This window comes from Tamandua tetradactyla, chromosome 6 (assembly GCF_023851605.1).
Source record: "Tamandua tetradactyla isolate mTamTet1 chromosome 6, mTamTet1.pri, whole genome shotgun sequence".
Taxonomy (NCBI): Eukaryota; Metazoa; Chordata; class Mammalia; order Pilosa; family Myrmecophagidae; genus Tamandua; species Tamandua tetradactyla.
The window spans coordinates 13,758,951-13,784,979 of record NC_135332.1 but is presented as its reverse complement, the minus strand read 5'-3'; the positions used below and the strand labels follow the sequence as shown (position 1 = coordinate 13,784,979).

Sequence of the window (26,029 nt, the reverse complement as noted above, 5' to 3'; positions counted from 1 at the left end):
TCCCCCCTTTAGGTTAACCTCCCTCACATTTATCCTGGATTAGCCTCTGAAAGGATGACTGGGGAAAGATGGTGGAGTTAGGTCGTGCCACTAAAACTGAACACGCAGAAGCCATCTGAATCAACTATTTTGCAACTCTGGAGACGAGTGAGACAACTGGGCAGTATCCAGGAAAGAGCTGGAGGAAGAGGCTGGATAAGTGCTGTAAATATGGGTGCAGGGGCTACCATCCCCCAACAGCACGGTGTGCAGCTGTGAGGACTGCGGTCTAGGTTCCTGGTACAGCTTGCAGGGGCCAGCGCGGCTATAAGGAGCAGGTCCTCACATACCAGGGCGGGGGAAAGGGGGTCTGGTCTGATCTCTCTTCACTGCTTTTGATAAGCTAGTTCAGATTGCTAGGGGTAAGGGTGGGGGTGGGGGGCGAGGGGCAGCTCTGAGGGTGGCCATTGTTCCAAAGCCCCTCATGCAAAAGTAGCAGGGGAGCCTTAAAGAGGATATTACCCCTTCTCACTTAAAAAGGAACAAAAATAGTTTGCAAAAATCACCAATGGATGGTTCCAGCCCTCAAAAAAAAAGGCAACCCCAGAGTAATGGAAGAATTTTATTTCCAGAGTTATAACAACATAATACTCAGAATGTCTACTTCTCCAGTTCTCAAAAAAAATTGCAAAATGCACTAAAAGCAGGAAAGTATGACCTATTCACATTAAAAAAAAAAAAGGAATTTGCCAGAAACCATCCCAGAGGAAGCGCATACATTGGCACTATTAGTTGAAGACTTTAAATCAACTGTCTTAAATATGTTCCGTGAGCTAAAGGAATCCATACACAAATAATTAAAAGAAATTAGGAAAATGTCTGAACAAAATTAGAAGATGGGAATTATACAAAGAAACCAAACAGAAATTTTGGAGCTGCAAAGTACAGTAATTGAAATGAAAAACTCATTAGACAAATCCAACAGCAGATTTGAACAGGCAGAGAAGAGATGAGTGAATTTGAAGAGAAGACATTTGAAATGATCCACTGTGAGGAGCCAAAAGATGAAAAATGAACAGAGCCTGGGGGATCTGTGGAACACCACCAAGTCAACCAACATTCAAATCATTGGATTCCCAAAAGGAATTTACACAAGTGTGTAAAATAACATTTTAAATCTAAGCTAATGAGCACTCAATGTATTATGATGCGATATGAGAAAACAATACAAAGGGGAAGGGACAGATATACAGGAGTACACTACTGACACGACGTTGGTACTAATCAGAATAGGTTGTTATTAGTTTAAGATGTTAATTGTACTTACAACGTTAACCACTAAGAAAAAACTTAAAAGTATAGAAAAAAGGAGAGAAGGGAATCAAAATGATGAACCTCAAAAAAAAAAAAAAGTAACTAAATATGAAAAAAAAAGGAATTAAGGAACAAAAAACAGACAAGACATACAGAAAACAATGAACTAAATGGTAAAAGAAATCTTCCCTTCCTAGTTATTGCCTTAAATGTTGATGGGTTAAGCTTCCCTATTAAAAGGCAGAGATTGATAGATTGGCTGAAAAAGCAATGATCCATCTAAACGGTGTCTTCAAGAGACTCATTTTAGGTACAGACACAAAGAAGTTGAGAGTGAAAGGGTGAAAAAAGATATTCCATGCAAATAGTGCCCATATGAGGACCAGTCCATAATTGAAAAAAAAGAATGAATAACTAAAAAGACAATGACAATTAAATGTAATACATGATCCTGGATGGGATCTGGCGAGGGAGGAGGAAAGATGCAAAGGGACATTATTGAGACATAGAACAAAATTGAAATATAGACTGTGAGCATTATATCAATGTTAAATTTCTTGAACTAGGTAACTGCACTTGAGGTGGTTACATAAGTGAATACCTTTGTTCTTAGAAAATGTACGTGACAGTTTCAAGTGTTCTAGGAGCAAGAGGTATACAATCCATCCTCAAGTATTCAGAAAATGGTTGAATAGACTGATAGACGGGTAGATTGACGGCTAGAGAAATCGAGATAGAGATAGAGCAAATGTGGCAAAATGTTAAAATTGGTGTATCTGGGTATTGCGGTGGGCGTAAAGGTATGTTGGGGTTCCATGGGGCTTATTATTTTTGTAATTCCTACAAGTTCGAAAGTATTTCAAAATTAGAAGGCTTTTACATTTTAGCCTCTGGGGATACTTAGGAGGCAAAGAGAAAGCAGGGGGATCAAGTTCGGGTCACCCTGCCCAAACACTTCGTAGACCCAGTCCTGGGCCGGCCTCTGAGCGGGCTCCTCCCCGCGCCCCTCCGGTTTCCAGTAAGACTCTGGGACGGCTTCCACGAACCCGCCGGGCCTCTCGCTCCGATCTCCCGGCCAGGAGCTGGTTAGAGGCTCCGGGAAGGAGCGGGAGCGGGAAACGCCGCTAGGGCGGGACCATTGGCGTCTTGTCACTGCTTGAAATGGGGAAGAGCGTTGGGAGGGCCTAGCGCCAGGCCCGGGCCCAACCCGGAGAGGGGACGCGCCCCTGACCCCAGGTGGGAAGCGGGGACCCGAGCGCAGAGAGGCGGGGGGGGGGGGGGCGGCCCGGGACCCCGGCGACACGCGCGCTGGCCGGCTCCCCACCCGAGCTCCGAAAGTCCCAGGCTCTCAGATTTGAACAGAGGAGGCCAGAGCGGCGGGGCCGATGTTCCCGGCGGCCATTGGCTGCGGTGGCGCAGTGACATCAGCGCGGAGGGGCGCTAAGCGAGGGCGCGGGCGGAGCCTGGGAGGGGAGTGTCGGCGCGGCTCTCCGGGCCCGAAAGCCAGAGGGAAACAAACGCCGGCGCTGACAGGGGCCGCCACCCCGAGCGCCGCGCCGAGCCCACCCATCCGAGAGCGCGGCGGCGCCCGCCCGGGGACCGAGGTAGGCGACCGGCGCTCGCGTCTGACCGTGACAGCCGCCTGCGCCTCGCGAGGTCTGGCGGGGGGTGGCTCGGTTTAGGGGGGTGCTCGGCTTGGGGAAGGTGCTTGAGACCCCGCGTGGGGCGGAGAGGATTGAAAAATCCGGATGTGGGGCCCGTGGGGCGCGAGGAGAGCGCAGATTTACCCGAGGCCCCGACACGCAGGGCCAGCCCCCTGCACCCGACCTGGGGGCCCAGGCGCGTGCTGGCGGCTGGGGTGCCTGGGACCCGGGGGCCCGGATCCTGTGTCCAAGCCGAGTGGTTTGGGAAGGAAGGGGTGGGGTGGCAGCAAGCGGGTGCAGGCTCCCCCGGGCTCGATTTCCTCTCCCCAGACCTGGACTCGCCGGTCCGGCCCTGGGCACCGGGGATGGGGGTTGAGCAGGGGCGCACCCGGCTAAAGTCCGTCCCGGTGCCCAGGAATGGGGTGTGTGGCGGTGTGAACCCGAGCCCGGTCGGCGGCGGCGCGCGGCCGGCGGGCTCCTGGAGGGGGGCGTGTGCGCGCAGAGTTCCCCGTGAATAAGAACCGGATAATTCGCCCGTAGTGGCAGAGGCGTGTACACACGCTCGCGCTCTCGTACACACCCTGCGGCACACGCCACCCAGTGCCTCCGAGCCGGGGAGAAAGGAAGTGAAGGAGCCGCCTGGAGGGACCCGCCGCGGAAGCAAATGCCCCCAACCCAGGCGCTCGCCCTGCCCTCCGCCGCCGGGCCCCCGCCCCGCCCCGCCCGCCTGCTCCCAAGCCCGGGAGGCCGCGGCCGGGAGAGCACCGGGCCCCTCTCGGCGGGGTGGGGCCGGCCGAGCTGGAGGCCCCTGCGGTGCGGGGAGGGGGCTCGAGGAGGGCGGGGGTCCCGGTGCGGTCGCGGGCGGCGAACGGTCGGGAAAGGATCTAATCACGCGCTTGGGGCGCCTGGGCCCTGAATCGGCCGCTTCTGGCTCCGACCGGTCCCCGGGGCGCCCCCAGCTGGGGGTGCAGAACTGCCCTCTGCCTCGGGTGAGTCCGCCTGGAGTTACCCTGCCCGCCCGGGGCCGGGCTGGAGAGGGCTGAGGCTGGACTCGCTTCCTGGGAAAGAATCGAATACGGAGTGTGAGAGAGAGAGAGAAAGAGAGAGAGAGAGAGAGAGGGAGATAAAACGGGGGGGAGGGGCACTCTGCTAACTCAAACCAGGTTTCTTGTGTTTGCCTGATGAGATACAGGGGCTTTGGAAGTTTTCTTTTTCTCCCAGGGAGAATGGAGGAGAAATACAATGCGTTTTCTTTTTTGTCTTGGAACCCCCCCACCCCCGCAAGCTGCCCGCTCCCACGGCCCTGCCTGGGTCCACAGGGCTGGGGCTCTGAGCAGGCAAGTTCAATGGGAGGAGGGGCCATGCGGGTCCCTGCGCTTTGAAGCCCCCTCTTCCTCTCTATAGAGCCTGGTGTGCTAGAGGGTGAGTCTCCCCCACCCTTAAACACCTCCTCTCCCCAGCCACCCTGGGGTGGCCACTGGGGCCCAGCTGGAGGAGTGGCCTCCTGCACTGAAACTTCTTTGCCCTCTCTGGGTTTCTAGTAACTCCCTATCCACCCCCTCCTGTGTCTGGGACTGGGAGGAGGGGGGACCACCCGTAGGATGGACTGAATTTTTAGAGAACAAAGAACAGGGCACAAAGGAAAGGGTATCCGAGCTGTGGATTTTCCCGAGAAATGGGGAGTTTGCTGGGCCAGGGCCAGGCCTCTAGGCGCCCAGGCTGCGGAAGCCATAATGGGGCAGCCACTGGGGTCTCAGGATCTCTTAAGGCTCTGTCCTGCAGGACGGCCGGGAACCCCCTGAGTGTGGGTGTGGGGTGGGGGTGCCGTGTAGGTTCCAGCACTCATCTGCTGCCCTGCGTGAGCTGCTCATGTGACTGACCTGTAGGTCTGCCTTATCTCCTCCAAACTTGAACTCTGCCCCTCTACTTCTTGAGAACAACTGCTCCTTCCCTCCAAGAGGGTTCCGTGAGCCTTGGGAGATACCTGTGTGGGTTCCTCTGCCCTTCTAGGGATCCTGGAGATCCCTATGGAGATGGGAGGGAATGATATGATCAAATGAGCCTGCTCCCAAGGGGTGGCAATTTGAGGGTGAGCCCACCTTTCTGAGACTCCCCTGAGTTTACAGGACTCTGCTTAGGGACAGCTGAGTGCTCCCCATTCTGCTCCTGAGCTCAGGTCTCTTCATTCATAATTTCTTCCGTTTTCTGGGATTTCCCTTTCTCTCTTGATCACTCTTCTCCCCTTGCCCATCCCCCCATTCCTTGCATCCACCCATCCCATTCCAATGTGTGTACCCAGCCTACTGCTGACCTAGCCTCTTGGAACCCCTATAGTCAGGGAGCCCTCAGCAAACCGGGGCCTCATCCATAAAGCAGGGGCAAATGCTGACCTGGGGCAGTACCTTAGGCCCTTCTCTGTAAGTCAGAAGCTTTTCTGGAAGGGCCCCAGGTTGGCTGTGGTTCAGGTCTTCCACCACCCTCCACCTTTGGAATGGCTGATTGATTTCTGTGACCAGAACAGGCTGTGCCCAGGTGTGGCAGGCAAGATTGTGCTGTTGGCCCTGGCATGTTCTTTCTCCCTCCCTTCCTTCCCTGTCGCTCCTTGTCTGGTCTGGATGGGTTGGGGCTTAGAGGGGCCAGAAGCCAGAGCAGGTCTTCTTTGTTTGGACATTCCACGGATGCAGAGCAGCTCGACCCTGTGGGAGGAGAAGGACTCTGTCCCTTGGAGGAACTGGGACCTGGGTTGATGCCAGAGATAAGGCTCGTGGTGGAGGAGAGAGGTTGAGCAATTTTCCCCTCGAAGCTGGGAGGGCTGACCCGAGCCTTCTGGCCTATGAACTGGTGGCTTCTTGACTTTGGGAAAAAGAATCAAATCCTGGAGCCAGGGAAAACTTTAAGAGCTCATGTGTCAGAGTGTCCCAAAGCCACCTCCAGGCAGTACTCCTGGGGTGCTCCAGGGAGGCAAGGCCTGTGCCCACCTGATCCAGGCTGGAAACTGGAAAGAAGCTCTGGGAGGAGCACGACTGTGTAACCTGGCCCCTTCTTTGCTTGCAGCTCGTTGTGAAGGAAGTTTAGCCATTAGTTTCCCACTCACTGGGCCCCTGAAGCTGCAGCTTCAAATCTGCCTCACTGAGGAGTCTTGGGCTTCCTTCTAGCTAACATATATTAGGGGCTCTCCCAGTCACTGCCACCTTTCAGCTCTGAGCCCTGTGCCAGGTTGGCAGTGCTGGCATCCAGAGCCCTCTTTTGCCAAGAACAAGGGCACTGATGGGCTCCACTCAGCCCACCAAGTTGGGGACGGGTCTCCCTTTGGGGACTCAGGCAAGGGCATTTAGGACGTGTTCGTGAATGAAGGCTTCTGCTGCTCAGCCAGCCTCTGAGACCCGGCTCTGAGCACTAGTGTTTCTTTCTCGTTCCTTCATTCCAGGGGCCAGGGGCATCTGAAAAACAAAAAGGCAACAGTCTCAGGTTGAGAAAGCTCCCTGGGTGCACACTCAGGGGTTGCGTCTCTGTACTCAGCCATGGCATCTCCTGTCCTGGCCATTGGAGTGGCACATGGGGTCAGCTGGGCTGTCTTCTAAGCCCGATTAGGTCTTGGGCTACTCCTTGTACCTAGGCCCACGGAGGCCACAGCCCCTGGGATCGGTATGTTCTTTCAGTAACTGAACTTGGTCCAGTGACCCCGGGGCTTTGGAGCTCCCCAAATCCAAATGAATGAAGCCAAGCTCTGAGATTCAGCTTCTGTTCTCAGCTTCTCCTTCCTCTCTGCCCGGAAGGCCTCCATCCTTGGCGTCTCACCCAGTGCAAAGGTTTTCTGTTCCTTAGAATGTTGCTCTTGGCCCTGAAGCTTCAGGAAAAGGAGCAAGGAAAGAAAGTCTGGAGAACACACAGGGGACCCCCTTAGGGCCAGCAGTGCTATTTATGGACCCCTCTAATGAGAATCTGGGTAGGAGTCAAGGGACCACATTTTATTTTGGGGAGGGTTGATCCTGTTGAGTTTTTTTTTTTTTTTGCAATCAGTAATTCTTAATATCATCACATAGATGTATGATCATCATTTCTTAGTACATATGCATCGATTTAGAAAAAGAAATAGCAAGACAACAGAAAAAGAAATAAAATGATAATATAGAGAAAAAATAAAAATAAAAAATACAAAAATATATATAAAAAAACAACTATAGCTCAGATGCAGCTTCATTCAGTGTTTTAACATAATTACATTACAATTAGGTAGTATTGTGCTGTCCATTTTTTTTTTTTTTTTAGAAATCATACCATTCTACATATGCAATCAGTAATTCTTAACATCATCACATAGATGCATGATCATCGTTTCTTAGTACATTTGCATCGGTTTAGAAGAACTAGCAACACAACCGAAAAAGATATAGAATGTTAATATAGAGAAAAGAAATAAAAGTAATAATAATAGTAAAAAACAAAAAACCTATAGCTCAGATGCAGCTTCATTCAGTGTTTTAACATGATTACTTTACAATTAGGTATTATTGTGCTGTCCATTTTTGAGTTTTTGTATCTAGTCCTATTGCACAGTCTGTATCCCATCAGCTCCAATTACCCATTATCTTACCCTGTTTCTAACTCCTGCTGAACTCTGTTACCAATGACATATTCCAAGTTTATTCTCGAGTGTCGATTAACATCATTGGGACCATACAGTATTTGTCTTTTAGTTTTTGGCTAGACTCACTCAGCATAATGTTCTCTAGGTCCACCTGTTGAGTTTTTTGTGTTATTTGTTGCTGGTAGCACCCAGGATCCCCCAAATTCCAGAGTTATCTCCCATGCTCCTCCTGGAAAAAAAAAAAAAAGGGTGAAATTTCTCTTTTCCTGCCTCTGCCCTCATCCATCCCTATCAAACTGAACTCAGAAAGAACTTAAGTTCTCTGACAGAAGCCAGGCTACTCCTCCCACGTCCTTAAAGGTTCAAAGGTCAAGAAGGGAGGAGGGATTCTGGAAGTCAGGTCAGAAAAGAAGAAACCCAGTCTCGGGCTGCTTAACTCTACTGCCAGTAGGATCCAGAGAGTGAGGGCAGAACCCACGGCCGAGTTTCTGCAGCTGGGAGGCCCCCTCCCTCCGCAGCAGTGAATCCTGGGGACCCCAGGGCTTGGAAGAGTTCAGCCCACTGCTCACCCTGGAGCCTTTCATTCTAGGTGTCCTCCAACAACCCTGGGGTGTGGCTCCCTGGCTAATGTTGTGTCCTGTTTGAATTTGGGGGACTGACAGTGGCCAGGGTCGGGGCGGATGCTGGAAATCTCCCTCTCTCTATAGACTTAGGTGCACCCTGAGAGATGAGCACATGGCGGCTTCACCTTCAGAACAGATGTGTACAAGGGCATATGGTCGTTTAGCTAATCCCTGTGATAATGCCAAAAGGCATATCAGGTTATCAACCCCCCTTCAATGCTGATGAGGAAACTGAGGCTCAAGTAACATGTCCAGTGGGGCCAAGCCAGCTGGCGACCCAGGAAGTCTGGTTCCAGGGTCCGTGCCCCTCACCCGACCCCCATGCTCCAGCAGGGCCAAGAGGGCAGCTGTGCAGCCTGCTTGGGAGCGAGTCCAGGTCTCCGGCTCCCTTTGGAGACCCTGGAGTATCCTGTCACTCCCCGTTCCCCAGCCAGAACCAGAGCACTGGGCTCTTAAGAGAAGCAAAGTGAAACAAAACAAAGTTTGGTGGATCTGATTTCAAGCTCAGCCGCTTCCTTCTGAGACCCGGGGCAGGAGGGAGTTGATCATTCCCAGAAGAGGGGGGCCTGCCCTGCTCCCCAGGCCTCCCTTCCCTCCTCTCCCATGCCTTCCCTTTATGATGGGAGCTGGGTGCTTGTATGGGGTGGAGGGCTTGGGGGGAAGTACACGTCTCCAGGAAGGGCCTTGTAAACAAGCGAAGTTGCTGGATGTCCTTGCGTCACTGGCTTCTCATCTTGGCTCCTGAGTTGCCGCTTCCTGTCACTACTGTGTCTGGGCTCATCCCTTTCTCTTCCCTGCCCTTACTCCAGGCCTGTGCTGAGTCCCAAAGGCAAAGGAAGCTTTCTCCTCCAGCTTCCTGTTGCTTCACCTGCATCTGTGCTGCTGCCTGCCACCCCTACCTAAAGGAGAATGGTCCAGGATGGGAGTGGAGGCGGAGACCAAGATGAAGGGGCAGAGTGGAGAGAGTGGCCGGTTCCCAGCCATGAGGAGCAGGGCTCCTCAGTAGGAGAGAGAGCCTCCTGGGAGCCTTTGGGGGCTCATGTGTGCTTTCCCTTGGGAGGTGGAGAGTGGGGCACCCAGGCTAGGGAAACTGTATGCAAAAAACCATTGGTGGGTGCCCACATATCGTCAGATGCCAGAGGCCTGGGCCCCTGCAAAGCTAATGCTCCTTCGAATAGTCCCATGGAAAAAGCGCAGATTTCAGAATTCTGTGCCTACCCTGTAACTTGGGTAAGCCACTCAACCTCCCCTAAGCCGCTAAGCCACAGTTGTCTTATCTGCCAAATGGTGATGAAGGTGATATGGGGTTGTTGGGAGGTATACATGAGATAAGTCAGATGCCTCGGACAATGTATCGTGACTTGTAAATTAAAAAAGCAGTCAAAATAAAGCCTCTAGCACAATGCTTGGTGCAGAGTCAAAGCTCAGCAAACGTTAGCTCTCTTTCCGATGGTCCAGGCTAGTTAATCATGTCTGTGGAGAGCCTGCCTCTAGGGCTGGGTAGGGTCTCGGAGATGGCAGAGTGGATTCCTCAGAATCCACATTGGAAAACATTAATTCAGGGCTGTTTTGAATATAAGTCACTGTTTAAGCTAGCCTGGATTCCCTCGACTCTGTTTTCCAGCATCAGAAGTGTCAGTTGTCCAAGCCATGGGTATTTTCCTGCAACTCAGCATGGTGAGTTAGCAGTGTCATTTTCCTGTGAACGGTAAAGAGCTGAATTCCTTAAGATGGTGGAGATGATATGCGTGAACTCCAGGGAGAGCGCCGTGACTGATGGAAATGCCTCCAGTGCAGCACTGCCTATTGGAATATAAAGCGAACCACACCTGACTTTAAAATTTTCTAGTAGCCACATTTTAAAAAGTAAAAAAGAAAGGTGGAATTAATTTTAATATTATATATATTTTTAACACAATATAGCCAAAAGGTTGTCATTTCGCCACATAATCGTAAAAATTTCAGGAGATATTTTAAATGATATTTTTCTCATCCTGAGATGTCAAAATTCAGTGTGTATTGTACACCAACCAGTAGCACCCATCTCAATCAATGTGCTGAATTTTAATTTTAAAATACCTGAACTGTATTTAGATATCAGACATATTTAGAGTTGGAAAAATAGATTTGCATACTCAAGTTGCTCCAAACATGCATGAAAGTTTTCCAGTGCCTGGGTCAAGCATCAATTTTTAAATTGCAAAGGATTAAAACTAAGTAAAATTTAAATTTCAAGTCCTCAGTCACACTAGCCATGTTTCAAGTGCTGAACAGTCCTTTGGGGCCAGCGACTACCAAACTGGCTAATCCAAGTTTAAAAGGTCACTGTCAAGGTCAGGAAAAGAGAGATTTCATATCAGGAGTGGTATTCACCATTATGTTTAAAGTTGTAGCAAATATAACAAGATAAGAATGAGGAATGGAAGAGACAAAATTAGTATTAATTGCTGATGACAAAGATTCAAGCATAGAGTTGATTAGAGCGTTTAAAGGAGTTTGGAAGGGTGACCATTAAATACACAGTCAAATTTTTAAATCCAAGACTTCCCTATGTGCCAGCTATAACCAGTAGGGAAATATAGGTGTGTATAAAGGGGAAAGCTGCAAAACCATTTCAACAAGCAGTGTGTAAGTCTTAGAAGAGTTAAAAAAAAAAGTTGATGGAGGATGCCTGAAGATTTGAGTACATGAATATGAAGATAATGTTTTGTCAGTTCTTCCCAGATTAGTGTATTATTTTCTTGTAATTCTAATTCCACTGGGATTTCTTTTGGAACCTAATAAAATGTTACTGTCTATCTGAATGACTAAATACATAAGAAAAGCCAAATTTTAGGGGAAAAAGTTGAAGGAAGAGTATTGCCCTAGCAGATGCTCAAAAATCTTACACATTTTAACAGTGTAGACCTGGTTCCGAAAGAAACAATGATCGATGGACTGAAACAGAAGTCTGGAAATAGAACTGTGGGTGGGTGGTGTCAATATAGAAGGAATTTAATATATATGATAATGGTAGTATTTGATTATATTTTATTACAAAATAAATTTGGTAAGGAATTAGTAACTAATTACTTTATAAGCATATTTTAAGCAACCTGCAGTTTCAAAAGTCACAGAAATCCCTAGTTTGGTGAATTACCTTCTAGTATTTTCTATGAGTGGTTTTTGATTATAGCATTATCAGATACTTTTAGAAGAAGTGGATCTTTTCATAAATTTGGGGGTAGGGAATGCCTTTCCTTCAGGATGTCAAAGGCTGATACAGACAGATTTGACCATATAAAAATTAAATAAGCACTCCATGGAAAAGAAAACTACAAAACTACCATAGTGTAAACAGAGAGAGAGTAAATTTCTAGGAATATATGCAAAACACGACGGTCAAAGATTTAAATAGCTTTAATATTTTTTGTGTCTCACTACATACATGTACTTCTGTATCTGTACACACATGTACAGTCAGATATGTACAGCATAGGGAATTTTGTTCACAACTTTTTTTTTTTAAAGCTTCAATATTTAAAGATGTCATATAAATCCATTGGAAAAGGTGAAACACCCCACCCCCAAGAGAAAAATAGGCAAAACGCTTCATCAAGCAATTCCCAAAAGAAAGAGTTAAAAGGTTAATGGAGGATACCGATGCCAAAAATGTATGTTTAAAATTAGAACCAGAGAAATGCAAATTACAAGTTTGTTGTGGCAGGGCAGTCACGGTGTTTTGTTGTTTTCAATTTAACTAAAGATAGGTCTCCTGTTGGATGCCACCACCCCATGTTGGTGGGACTGAACATGGGTAAAACCTTTCTGGAGAACAAGTTAACAACAGGAAACAAGAAATTTTACTCACTTAAAGGAATGTATTCTCCGGAAATAGTTAAGGTTATGGGCATAGGTTTAGCTGAAAGGATTTTTGTTATAGTCTCAGCCAAAGACTGGAAACATTTTAGCACTCATCAGTGGCAAACTGGATGTAAAAATGGGAATATTAGGATGTAATCTAAAAATAATGTAGCGATATTTATTAACATGTCACGTTTTTAATATGTCATATTTTCACCCAAATGTGAACAAAGTTGGCTTTATTAGTCTGCCTACAATGTCAGGTCCTGCTTGGAGAAAGGTGGACGTTTCTAAATCAGTACTCCACTGTAGAACTATAATGCAAGCCCCATATAGCATGTACATATTCTCATAGCTATACACGCACACACATATATTGTGGAAAATAACATATCTACAAAAAAGCAATACATTTCAGAGCACACCGCAACAATTTGTAGAACAGATTTAACCTAACCTATCCAAAATATTATCATTTTAACCTGTCATCAATATGAAAATCTTCATGAGATAGTTTACATTCTTTTTTTACACAAAGTTCTTGAAATCCAGGGTGCATTTTGCACGTAGCAGCGCATCTCAGTTTGAATTCACCACATTTCGAGTGCTCAATAGCCATGCCAGCCTAGTGACTCCCGCGTGGAGAGTGTAGATGTAGAGTATTTAATAATCCACCGTGGAAGCCACTCTGGCCTCTTGAGACTCTCCCATCTTGACTCCCTGGGGTTGATTCCCCCACCCCCACCCAACATATCCCTCCCTTCTGGCCTCTCTCCCCAAAGCAGGGGCGCCTGGGGAATGTGCATTGGGGGCTTGTAGCTGTGGACATCGTAGTAAAAACTGGAGCCTCGCTCACTCTCCCTTCCAGGAAGAGGTCGTCAAAGCAAAAGATGTTTATCTCCAGGAAATGGGATCTACGTGCCGCCCCTCCCCCACACCCTATGGCTGGAGAGGCACCCTGGGGCCAGTGGGCAGGCTGGGAGGGAGGATGGGGCAGACACGGGGCACCTGGCCTGGTGAGGTTGGAAGAGGGGCCCGGTCAGGGTACCGGGCTTCCTCCTTGGGAGCTGGAACTACTGAGAAACAGAAGGTTGAGACGGGAGCAGGGCAGGCGTGGGAAACAGAAACAGGCCTGGTACTGGGCCCAGTCCCAGGGAGGCCAGGGGAGTCCCATTTTGCTTCAAGGCTGTCCTCCCGCTTCTCACCTTGCAGGGAATTGAAACGTTGGTGGGTTTCTCAGAGTAGAATGTGGGAACGGGGTCCTGGGGAAGGAGCTGACTTCAAATGCAGCCACCTTGGGGGGCAAAGTTCTAACGGGTGAGTCAGTCTTGTGAGTCTTTTGGTTCCAAATGCATTAGACAGCCTCCCCACATGTTTCTTGCCAGAAGTGTGCATACGCCGGCAGCAGCACCTCAAAGAAATAAGTGGGTTCAGTGCTCTGGACAGGAATGGGCTCACATCATTTAGCACGAGCAAGGAATGCACCTTCTCTGAGCCTCAGTTTCTTTGCCTGTAAAATGGGCCAATAATGATATCCTCCGTGCAGCGTGGCTAGGAGGTTCAGGGATATAAATTTACACTGTTCCCAGCTCTGTGCTGGCATGCAGTGGGCACCCAGTAGATAGGAGCTGTTAACTGCATCCTTAACCCCTCCTTGTTTTCTCTGCTCCCTTGCAGCAGTTGGTCTGGGTGAGCTGGGGCTGTAGCAGCAGCAGCAGAAGCAAAGCCTTCACCTGCTGAGCATAACTCAGATAAGATCCGCTCATCAGGTGGGAGGCAGGCTGGCCTCCGGCTCTGGGCTTTGGTGACACTGGACATAGGCCAATCTCCGGTGGGGTGGGAGTGATTGCTATCGCCCATCCGCTGCTCAGCCAAGGAGGCTCAAGCATCAGGAAGCAGCTGTTGGGGAGCTGAATCCTTTTTTGGGGAGCTGGGGGAGGTAGGGGGTTGTCTTAATCTCCCAGTTTCCCTTGCCAAGAGGTTATCATAGCTTGCCCACTTTTTCCTCCAAGGTAACTTTCTAAGCTGGGACCTAACGAACATGCTGCCCCAGCTTAGGTTGTTTTCAGAGGAGGGAGGGAATGCGAATGAGCAGAGATTTCTAGAAGCGAGACACAGAGTGGTGTGGCTCAGCCCCCAGTGCCTGGGACTGGCCCATGTAGCTGCTGAGCTCTGAGAACACGTCATTTTAAGCTGGTCGTGAAGTGAAAGCCTTTCCCTTGAGCCTTTGATTCTTTGGCGCTTTAAAATATATATATTAAAATAGCATCACCGCAGTAAAGGAAACAAACAAAAAAAGCCTGTCTTTCTTTTGAGCCTAACATAACTCCTTAATTTTTCTGTATGCCCTTCCAGTCTTTATTCACAAATGGCTATTTGTGTAGAGCTGTGATCCCTGTGTGTAAACACGTCTGTGTTCTGCTTTTCTGTTTCTTCCACTTCATGCTATTTGGTAAATAGTTGTCTATGTTACAGCAGGATCTTCCCACTGGCCACATTTATGACTAAGTGATAATGACCCATGGTTTTCTTAAGCATCCCCTTAAGGAAATTCTTCTGCTGCTATGAACCAGGCTGCAATGAATAGCTGTGTATGTGACTTTTCCCCTCCTTCTGAAATAACTCCATAGGGTAAGCTTCCAGGCTTGGAGGTCACTAAAGCACCCCCATTCTAAAGCTGTTATTCGAAGAAATTGCAATGATTGCAGGTGCCCCAAGGCCACCTGGTCCTGGGACCATTTTGACTCTGAGCAGCTCAGGGCGGGAGAGGGGGCAGGGTTTTGTACGCAGCAAGTGCCAGCTACTTGTGGAAAGTAGGTCCCTTCCTGCTGCTTAGACCCCTGGTGCTGGATGGACAGGAAGGGAAAAGGCAAGCGCAGGTCTAGCCTGGTGCTGGGCGATGAGTGGAGTCAGGTGTCATGGGGAAAGACTCTTAGACTGAGAGGCAAGGTGACCTTGGCTCCAGAGCTGCCAGCAGCACTCACCAGCCCGATGACCTTTGGCAAATCCTCTCCCCCTGTCCGGGCAGCCTGAACTAGGCCATGGGGATAGGTCATCTCCTGGGCACCCTCTCTCTCCAAGTCCTGGGCACCTCGGAAGTTGCTGGCCTCATGGATGGGCCGGGGGGTGGGAAGTGTTTTAGCACCCCTTGGAGATGTGCGAGAAAATCCCCTGGGATGTGGGAAGAAAACACCAGATCTTCTATTTAAATTGATTTTTTAAAAAGGGAAACTTATTGATACATGGATTGACAATAGATGTATATATAACATATGTATATGGAAATTACATACTCCACTTTTTTTTTATGGGATGGAACACCATGTCTTTCTGGTAGTGCCACCCATTTCAGTGGTTGCAGCCCTGGTGTGGGAATTAAGATTTGGCTCCAACCCATGACCTAGGACACGTCCTCAATTTAGTCTCCATCTCTGCCAGTCCAGTCCCACCACACCCGTGTATTTTAAGGAGATACTTGACACAGATGCATAAGTGGCACTGGAGTCATTGTGGTAGCATTTCATCTTCCCTGCTTGGGCTACTTTTTTTTTGGTTGTTGAGGCTCAGCTTATTTTAAGACCATGCTTCTTAACCTCTTGTGCAAGCAGCACACTTCAGATATGAGGGCTTTTGACAGCACATGAAGGAGCTAAAAGATTCCCAGTAGTACTCAAGGCAGCTGAAATCACAACAGTCCCCGAGGAAGCGCTTCTAGAACATGCTACAGTGTGCGTATAAAGCATCCTCTGTTCTCTCCCGTCAGCCCCGTCCCGCTGTTGAATGAAACTGTTTTCTGCCTTCACTGGGCCTCCTTATCTTGGCAGAATAAGGCTGGCGAGTGTTCCAGAAAGCACAGGCTCTTTCTCTGATGACAAAAGCCAGAAGAGAACTCACCTCTCCCGGAGAGGGGGGTCCATGCTGCGCTTTCTTACGCAACCCTTAGTTTATAGTTCCACCAGCGCTGGAATGTTGGCCAGTGTTGTCCACTCTCCTGTGATGGCCCATGCCCACCCCCGCCCCCGGGTGGGCCCCAGCTCTGGAAGAGAACGCCTGGGGCTCGGTGCGGCCCCTGGAAAGCTCGGGGTCCGATTTGTTTCTGCTCTTACCCTCACCCCCTGCCTCCTCCAGACCCTCAGCACCTCCTGGCATCTTCCCCCAAAGCATGCCCTGAGCATGTCCGTTCTGTCCATCACCCAGTACTGGCCTCCGGCCTCTCTGCCTGAACCCCCCGCAGCAGCCTCCCGTCTGGTCCCGGCTTGCCCCCCTGCACACCCCCGTGGCCCTCCCACCCTCTTCCCGCCTTATCGTGGACTTGTGGGATCAGGGCCCCAGTCTCATGGCTTTCTGCTCTGTTCCCCACACGCTGCCAGCTGGTCCCCTCTCTGGACCTTTGCACGTGCCACCCCCTCTGCCCGTCTCGTTCCTCACCTGGCTGGTTCCTCCCCAACATTGAGGTCTCAGCTCCCAGTGCTTCTTCCTTGGAGGAGCCTTCCCCAGCCCCCCACTCCACGCACACTCCATGTGCCCCCCATGGAGGGTGGGTGCCCGTCCACTTTGCTGTTCACTGCTCTGTCCTCAGGCCTAGAAGACAACGTGAGAATTGGTGGCTATGCAGTGGTGATTGAATGAAATAAAGGTTCTTGCAGCCAGTCTGAGTCCCAGCTGAAATCATGATGCCCCAAAGCCTAGCCGCATGTGGGGCTGCTGCCAGATGGAGGGATTGTCAGGATAGTCAGGGAGGGGGTGGCTGCCAGGTGTGTGCTCTGGGTGCTGGGTGAGCCTCAGGTCAGCAGCAGAGCAGGAGGCCTGTTGGCTGCCTTGGGAGAGCTTGACCGGCCCTGCTGGGGACGGGCTCCAGCCTAACATTGGGGGTGTATTCGTTCAGCCTGTCCTTCTGTCTGTCTAGGCACTGCCGGGGCTGGCTGATTTGGAAGGGCAGTGCCTGGGTGCAGGTGGGGGGATGGGTCAGGGGCCAGGCTGGGTTTATCCTCTAGAGTCCCAGGAGCCCAGGGGATGGTGTCCGACCTTCCAGGGAAGGCCCTAAAGGAACATTCTGTGGTCACTGCAGCTGAGGGTGGAGGGGTTTGGCCCACCACAGGCTCGGGGGAATCAGGGAGAACTTGGGAGCTGCTCCCTGGCTTGCCCTCACTCTGCCACGAAGGCGGAATGTGGCTTCTGGGGTGGGGTCTGGGTGCCTGGCTCAGAGCTGGCTGTGGAGAGTGACCACCTCATCTCTGGGCAGCCTATTTTAGCCACTTCCCCAGAGCTGAGTCACTTAGCAACACCCTCTCCCAAAGCCCTGCTTCCCTTTGGCACAGCCCTTTTCCGGGGTGGGCCCTGGGAGCCTCCTGTGCTGTGCCACAGGTCGGCCCAGGCCTCTGGCTGGCCCAGGTGCCCCCCGTGCGCTTGCACTTGAACACCGTCTCTGTCTCTCAGCCCCAAGTCATTCTCTGCTAGAAGCTGAGAGCACTCAATGGCTCTCAGGAGCTGTGACCACCTATGAAGAGGGTTTTCGCAGGCCCTCTAACCTGCCCCTCGGCCTGCTCAGAGCCCCCTTTAAATCTAGCCCCAACCTCGCCTCTGCCCGCACTGCCCCGGGGCCCCTTGCCTGGCTGCCTCCTGCCTGACTGGGCTGGGGGGATGGTTGGGTATTCAGTCCCAGCCCCGGCTTTCTGGGGACTTCCCTCTGCTGGATATCCAAAGATGGTTCTTCACAAAACCACCAAGCCTCTTTCCCAGCCCTTCCCAGGGGTGAGATCCCAGGAAGCAGGTAGCCTTGGCCAGACCCACAGCTGCCTCTCTGGGCTGTCGAGCCATGCAGCCCTCCTGAGGGGTTCCTGGAGGGGCCTGGGATGGCTGTGTGCATGAGTGTGGCAATGCTACATGTAGATTTTAAATAAGCTCCCTTGCTGTCCCCTTCTCCTCCTCAACAGCCCCGACCCACGAGGATGTACTAGAAGGAGGGGTTTATAGGCTGCTGGGGAGCCCTCCACCCCGTAGCCATATTGTCCCAAAAGCCCAATCCCCTAAATGGCCCCAGGGGAGTCCTGGGCAGCTGGGCCTATGGCCTTCCTTTCTGCTCTCTCTAAAGAGCACTTATGATCAGGGAGATGACAGCACTTTCTTCCGGGGCCTGGGAATTCCTTTCATTAGAGTGGAAGCTCTTGTTCAATTTCGCTGTGTTTCCACCCAGCTCTGACCCTTCGTGTCCCCCCAAATACTCCCCCCCACCCCCGCCTGCCTGTTCTGTTTGTTTAGCTGGTGAATAGCACACGCTGTGCCTTAACATGTTAACTGCTAACCACTTTAGGACAGTGGTTCTCACTCAGGGACAGTGTCCTCCTCCAGGGAACATTGGCCAATTTTTGCTTGTTGCAACATGGGGGTTTTGGGGGTAACTTGTTACCTCTACCAGGTAGAGGTCAGGGGTGCAACTGAGCACACCACGGTGTACAGGATGACCCACCCCACCCCTTCCCTCTCAGCACAGGTCATCTCAAGACCTGCCAGGAGGGTCCTCAGGCGCCTGCTGCAGAGACCTGGCATTTCCCACAGGCTAATTATCAGGGCATGGGGAAAGGGGGTCATGAAGAAGAGGAAGAGGAGGCAGGAGGGGAGAAACTGAGGGATCAGTGAGGGTAGGAGGGGAGTGTTGAGCTTTCAGCTAGTAGTTTGAAGGCCAATTGTGTGCCATGCACTCTAGATGGGGTTCCGTGGTGCATAGGCCGATAGAAACTTCTGGAAGCCTGGAGTCCAGTGGAAGGTTACCGTCCGGTCAGCAGTTAGAATGTGCAAAGCGTGCCAGGAGAGGGGACGCCCACAGTGTGCCGGGGAGGCACTGAGGACAGATTTTGTTTTAGCTGGAAAGTGAAGGATGGAAGGGAGAGGGACGAAAGGGGAGGCAGGGAGACCCATCCGGTGCTGAGGTGGCCTGTGGTGGCCTAGCTTGGGGCAGCGGCCGTGGGGAAGGAGCAGCCTTGGGTGGGCTGTCTGTCACTGGCTGTGCATGGGCTTTGCAATGGGGAGGGTGGGCCTGGCATGAGGCATCTCTGAGACCCGTGCAGTTGGCAGGGATGGGGAGGGAGGCAGGGACTTGGTGGCCAGGGGCATGCCTCACCTCTCAGACTTTGTTAAATCCCTCCACTTGCCCCTCTACCCCGTGCAGCCTTGCTCTGTTGGGCTTAGAATTTGAGACAGGTCCCTCTTAGAGGGGAAAGTGGCTGGCTTGGCCCCAGCGCTTAAACTTGGTCTTTGCCAGGAGTTGCACGGGTGGTACCTCCAGTCTTGGCTGCTTCTGCCCTCGGCTCTCCTGCTGTTCTTTAGACTTGCAGTTAATCACCCAGAAGTCTGCAGATCCAGGGACCCTAAATTATCTCAGATCCAGTCTCTACCTCCCTCCACCCTTAATGATTAAAGAAACTGGGAGCAAGTTTCCCAGCCTTGATCTCCTTGAGAGGCGTTGGGCGGATCCTCAGCAAAGAGCTTGGGGCCCTCGGTGTAGACATCGCAGGCGGGATCTTCATTTGTGGAACACCCAGCCAGGGCTGGAGGGCTGGGGATCTGGTACTGTCGGTACCAGCAGCCCCACCCCAATTCTGATCCAGAAAGAGGGCTGGACAGACTACTGGTATAGAGGCACCAGGTCATTGTCCCTGTGGGGCCACTTGCCAGTCCTGTCCTCTCTCCTCTGAGGACTGTGACTCAGGTTGAGTTGTCCACCAACTTCACAGAGACTTAGGTTAGACAGCAGGAAGAACTTACAGCATGTCTCCAGACTGGCTGTTCAAAGGGGTCAAGTCATAGGTGCAGTGTCTTTCCTAGACTGCTGCATGCGGCACTTTCCTCAATGTGGTTGGGCCTGTTGGAGCAGCATCCTGCTTTGGAAGGGCAGGGGAGACATTGCTCTTAGAGGAAAGATCGTTTCTCTCTCAAGTATGTCGGCAACTACTTGAAGTTTAGCCAGATTTGCAGAATCCACTCCCCTAACCTGAGAGCAAGCATGGAGATGAAGAAATGGCGGCGTTTTGGAATCGATTGCTGGTTTGCTTTGCGTAGTTTCATTTTTGTGGAGCGCTGGGGGTTGTGCCCGCTGGGGTGCTGCGTCCGGCTTGTGTTAACCCTTTGCCTTCTGTTCCCTACTTGCAGCCCTTGGAACTCTCCCTCGTCATCTCCACCGGCCGCTGGACATCAGATCAGCCCCCGACCCTGTCTGCCTCCACCGAGGGCCCGAGCCCCCCGCCCCGCCCCCAGGATGCCCATCCTCAAGCAGCTGGTGTCCAGCTCAGTGCACTCCAAGCGCCGCTCCCGCGTGGACCTCACGGCCGAGATGATCAGCGCCCCGCTGGGCGACTTCCGCCACACCATGCACGTCGGCCGGGCGGGAGACGCCTTTGGGGACACCTCCTTCCTCAACAGCAAGGCCGGCGAGCTGGACGGCGAGTCCCTGGACGAGCAGGCCTCCGCCTCGACTTCCAAACGCAGCCTCCTGTCCCGGAAGTTCCGGGGCAGCAAGCGGTCACAGTCGGTGACCAGAGGTGACCGGGAGCAGAGGGACATGCTGGTCTCCCTGCGGGACTCGGCCCTCTTTGTCAAAAACGCCATGTCCCTGCCCCAGCTCAATGAGAAGGAGACAGCGGAGAAGGGCGCCGCCAAGCTGCCCAAGAGCCTGTCGTCCAGCCCTGTGAAGAAGACCGGCGGTGGGGAGGGTGCCGAAGACGAGGGCGGTGGCGGAGAGGCAGTGGCCCGTCGCAACGGGGCGGGGGGCCCCTACTCCCCAGACCCCCTCCTCGACGAGCAGGCCTTCGGGGACCTGGCGGACCTGCCCATCGTGCCCAGGGCCGGCCCGGGGCTGAAACACGCCGAGTCCATCATGTCCTTCCACATCGACCTGGGGCCCTCTATGCTGGGTGACGTCCTCAGCGTCATGGACAAGGACGAATGGGGACCGGGTGACGAGGAGGCAGGCGGTTGCCGTGGCGATGAGGACCCCAGCTGGCCCCCCCGGGCTCCCTTCTCTGCCCCAGCGGCCCCTCCCCGGGTGAGGCAGGAAGGCCGGGCCGGCCCGGACGTGCCCCCGCTGCCGTCCCATGCTCTGGAGGACGGGGGCTGGACGGCAGCGGTCCCCAGCCCCGGCTCAGCCCGCAGCCTGAGCAGCCACACCACGCGGGATAGCAGCTCCCTCTCCAGCTGCACCTCGGGCATCCTGGAGGAGCGCAGCCCTGCCTTCCGGGGCCCAGACCTGGCCCGGCCCGCCGGCCCGCCGCAGCCCGACAAGGAATTCTCCTTCATGGACGAGGAGGAGGAGGACGAGATCCGAGTGTGAGGCCGCAGGACCTGGCGGCTCCAAGCTCCTGGCTTCGTCCTCTCCCTCCCCCCATCCTCGCCAGGACCTTCCTCCTTGCTGGGCAGCTGCTGCCACGGATGCTGGGCCTCAGGAACAGGGGTGCCGGCCGTGGAAGACTCGGGGAGCCCCAGGGGTGGCGATGCGTTGCCTGATTTCACTCCCCACCCCGCCCTCCCCCAGCTGAGTCGGACCTGGGCCGTGCTTGCGGCAGGAATCAGCGTCCCCCTCTCGGCCTCCCTTTCCTCCTCGCAGCCCTCCAAAGGGTGCCGGGTATCGGCCTGCCCCCCTGCCCAGTGCAGCAAGAGCCAGTCAGCTCCGAGGTGGCCTCGGCACGGGGTTAAAGGCTCTCAGCAACCCTCTTGTTCCTGGCATCTCTGCGGTGCCTGGTGGCAGCCACCAGAGTAAACTACATGTAGGGGAGGAGGGAGGTGGGCCCATGTCCTGGCCCCTCCCTCCTGGACCCTCGGGCTCCTGCCCCGAAGCCTGGAGCCCCTTGGAGGGAAGCCACGGCTGTGCGCACTAAACGCAGCCCCTCCCAGGGGCTGAGAACAGGACACGTGGCGGGAGACACCCCCTCCTTTCCCGAATTTGGAATAAGGCACCCTTTCAGAGTGACGCTGGGGACAGGGCTGAGCGCAGGCTGCGGCCCTGTAGGTGTGTTTGTTCCTTATTGTTATGTTTAAACCCTTAGAGAACAATAGCAGGAGCAATGCTGACAGGTCTGCCAGCAGTGGGAAGATCACGTCCCTTTAGGAAAGCCTTGTGCTAAGTCTGTCCCCCTGGAAAGTTCACAGCGGATATTAGCAGGGCAGGCCTATGACCTGAGCCTGGCTCCACTTGGTTTAGTGCTTCCAGACTTTATTTAGAACTGTGTGGTGTGGGTGTCTGTGCACGTTGCCCCTCCCCTCCCCCACCCCATACCTATTAACAACTAAAGACAGCCGGTGTAGAGAATGTTCTGGAAAATGATTAAAAAGTAATAATAATTTATCTTTCCCAGGAACAGGGGGAGCTCGTTTTTGACCCATCCTCCTACCACCCCCCACCACAGGCGGAATGCTCCCCCCTCCTTTCCCAGGCCTCTTTGCCGGCTGGACCCCTCCCCAATTCTGAGACAAGGCCCTCAAGGGTAGGGCTGCCAGATTTTGCAACATAACAAGGCAAAAAAACAGAACAATGGGGGTGCTGAATTAAGGTTGAATGTCAGATAACAATTTTTTAGTATAAGTATGTGCCAGACATTTGCATGGGACATGCTTATGCTAGAAAGTTATTTATTGTCTCATCTGAAGTTCGAATTTAACTCCACATCCTGTAGCCTTACCTGAGGGAGTCGAGTAGAAGTGCGGGTGGGAGCCCCTGGGTTGCCTGACCTGACCCTCTGACCTGAGGGCAGGGTGAGCCCCTGCTCCCGTCTCCATGCAGCTGCTGGGGCAGGGGGTGGGGGGTGGCAGACAGAGCTGAACAAAACGAGGATTCCCACCGTGGGCTGGTGGGGTAGCTGCTCCAACCTCCCATTTTTTCCCGATCCCGACCCTAAGAGACACTAACTTAGTTCCCGGTTCAGGTGCCCTCCTCGTGCTCCCATTTCCAGCAGCTCAGCTCCCAAGGTGGGGAGGAATTGGGAGGGGACTTGGCAGCCTCACCCAGCTGCCCTCAACCCATCCAGACAGTGGTCAGTTCCAGATTCTTAGCTGTATTTTTTTCATGATGTTGTTAAAACCGAAAACATTAAAAAAAGCCCTTTAGCACGCCTGGTATATGTTTCTTGGGGGTTCCGTTTCAGGAAGGGGCCAGGTCAGGGGGATGGTCCGAAGTGGAGGTCCTGGGGCCCTCGGGGGCCTGAGGCGACGTCTTACCCTCGAGCTTCCGGAAGGCCCAACCTCACGTGCCCATCGGCCTGGCCCCGCAGGGTGCCAGTTACCAGGTGGGTGCCCTTGGATGAGTCCCCTGACTGCTCTGTGTCTCGCTCTTCTCATCTGTGAAATGGTACTCCTGCTGCTCTTAGCCAGCTGGGGCTCGGACCTGGTAGTGGGGTGCTGTTTGCCAGGTTGCTCCCAAGACGATGGAGCCCCCCTTGGTGCGGGCATGCATGGGAGCTGTGACCCCCTGGGATGCCACCTGGTGCGGGTGGAAAAGGGTCTTAGTTTCCACAGCTACGGGTGAGGCTGTTTCCAACAGCAGAAACGTATTGTCTCCCTAATACTGGAGGCCGAAAGCCCAAAATCGGGGTTTTGGCTGGGCCCTGCTCGCCTGGCAGACTTTAGGAGGCAATCTTCCTTGTCCCCGTGGCGTCTGAGGTCACCAGCCCTCCCTCGTGCTCCCGGCCCACAGCCCGGCCGCTCCGCTCCTAGGACGACGCCTGTCTTGTAGGATTAAGGGCCCCCTACTCCAGCATGGCCTCGTTTTAACTGTTTCCAAGTAAGGGCACATTCACAGGTACCGAGGGTTGGGATTTCAACCTTTTTGGGGGGCCACAAGTTGATCCATAACCAGGGGTGACGAACCCTCTGTCTCCCTTGTACCATCTGGCCCTAGAGAATCCACTTACAGATGGTGGGTTCTTGGTGCAGCCTACGGCTCAGTGAGACAGACTCAGTTTCCCCATTTCACAGGGAGGAAGTGAGCTCAGAGGCACGTGGCCGCCCTTTCTCAAGGCTCAGATTCCGTATGGCATCAGGAGGTCACTGATTTAAAGACCCCTGTCTGTCTTGCCAATTGGCTCAGTGGCACTGGTCTCATCACCTCCCAACCCGGCACCCACATGGGATGGGGGTGGGGGGTTCTCGTCCTCTCTTAAGAAGAGAGCTGGACCCCCTGGCTCACACCCGGCTGAAGGCCTGGCATGTCATCTTTCCCGCTGGGGTCCCATTGTGGCTGAATTCCTGGTGGGAACCGCTCCCACTCCCCAGAGCATCTACAGAGAAATCTGGGCTCACTCATCTCACCTGGGAAGTAATTTGAGGCATAATTAAAATGCCACCTCGTTCCCTTGCCCCTGGGCAGGCTCGTTAGAGATAATGAGGTATGTGGCCGATACTGGAAGTTACTGGGCAGCCTGGTAACTCCAAGGGAGGCCAGGGAGAGGGGGTGAGGCACTGGGTTTGGGAAAGAAAGGCAGCACCGCAGGCGAGGCCCAAGCAGATGTGAGGGAGAGGGTCCCTCCCAGCCGTGGTGGAAGCTTCTCGGTAAGGAGGAATCACCCCACCTACGCCAAGCACTCAAGAACTCTCTAGAGGGTCAGGAGAAGTCAGTGGGCCTTGGCTCTGTAAAGAACACTCCAGCCATTCAGGTGATCTAGGGGCCCGCGGGGGAGACCTGGTTTGAGCCACGTGGACCTCTAAGGAGTCTACATACTGCCTGGAGGATCAATGGACCCAAAAGACCAAAAGCCGAGCAAAGCTAGCTCTCATTTCAGTTCTGCCACAATTTGCTGTGTGGCCCTGGGCCAGTTGTTTTCCCTCTCTGGGCGGCTTCAGGTTCTTGGTTAACATTAGGGACCTGCTTAGTTGTTTTCAACTTTAGCTGCCATGAGAACCATTAATTGCAATGAGGTCATATGTCGAACCCCTGTAAATAAGTAGGTTTCTGCCAGAGCTTCCTTAGAGGGAGGGTGGAGTTGGCAAGAGGTTCTTACTCTCCTCTTTCGGTTAGGGTTCCCCTGAGAAATCTAGGGCCCCACAGAGCATGGCTCTCCTTTAAAATGTCCCATAGGGCCCCTTCTACCTCAGACGACTCAAAGTGGGGGCCAGAAATCACATCTGGGCAATACTTTTGTGATTTTAATACAGAACTCAGCTTTGAAACCCCAGGCAAGGCTGCAGCCATCATCCAGAATGCTGGTCCCCCACACCCGGTCCCACGTTCCCAGCCCCACGCCCTCAGCCCCAGGCCTGCCATCGTCACAGGACCTACACCCCCTAAATCCCGCCAGGGGCTCTGCACACATTGATGGGGCACTGACGGGGCCGCCTGTGAATGTGCCGAGCCGGTGAATCTGTGCCAGCGGCTGTGGCTGCCGCGTGCTAGGCACACTTCTTCATGGAGGCCTCGTGAATTCTAACAGCTCTGTGAGGTCACACCATTCACGACACCCCCATTTTGCACATGAGGACGCTGAGGCAGCCAAAGGTGGCAGAAGCAGCCCGGCCGCACTGGACTGGCAGGTGGAGGAACCCTTTCAGCCCTTCCTCGCAACCTGCAGGCTCTCCAGAACTCACTTTTTTACACTTGGGGACCCAAGATGAAGGTGGGAAGGGGACCTGAGGGGCTGGTGACCCGGCTGCCGCTGCCAATTCCCACCGTCCAGGCGTGGGCCAGCCCTGCCCGCCAGGTGGAACAGATAGCCTCAGCCAGGGCTTCTCCGGGAGGGATCGAGGTGGGGTGGGGGCATCTCCACCTCTGCCCGTCCTGGGGTCACCCAAGGCTGGCCTCTGTCTCTGCCGAGCAGGACCCTTGGCCCTGGGCCCCAGCTGATCCCCAAGCAGCTCCCACATGGCACCCACCTGGAACATTGCACCCAAGCCGTCTCCTCCTCTCATCACCAAGCTCGCACCATGTTCCCGTATGAAAATGGGCAGAGGAATGGAGGCTGTCAGGTCACAGCAGGAGTTCTAGAATTTTAGGATCTGTTCCCTACCCCCTCTCCATTTCATAGATGGGGAGACAGAAGCTGGGAGAAGAAAGGACTGGCCAC

General features: G+C 53.0%; 1 protein-coding gene and 1 long non-coding RNA gene across 3 annotated transcripts; one reads left to right on the top strand and one right to left on the bottom strand.

The window, feature by feature from the left end:
- The first annotated feature begins 2,341 nt into the window (after positions 1 to 2,341).
- CDC42EP4 (CDC42 effector protein 4) lies at positions 2,342 to 23,084 on the top strand. 2 transcript variants are annotated; one of them, XM_077163717.1, is made up of 2 exons: positions 2,342 to 2,529; positions 20,136 to 23,084. In XM_077163717.1, exon 2 carries the CDS (start codon positions 20,242 to 20,244, stop codon positions 21,310 to 21,312), a length of 1,071 nt encoding a protein of 356 aa, XP_077019832.1. In that variant the 5' UTR covers positions 2,342 to 2,529; positions 20,136 to 20,241; the 3' UTR covers positions 21,313 to 23,084. The 2 variants fall into 2 exon arrangements, with proteins under 2 accessions (XP_077019832.1, XP_077019831.1); XM_077163716.1 differs by lacking the exon at positions 2,342 to 2,529 and adding an exon at positions 2,756 to 2,897.
- Positions 7,125 to 26,029, bottom strand: LOC143687088 (uncharacterized). The gene is made up of 3 exons (XR_013177415.1): positions 25,839 to 26,029; positions 16,419 to 16,571; positions 7,125 to 7,753 (listed from the first exon to the last, which is right to left on the bottom strand). It is a non-coding gene; the product is annotated as an uncharacterized LOC143687088 (long non-coding RNA).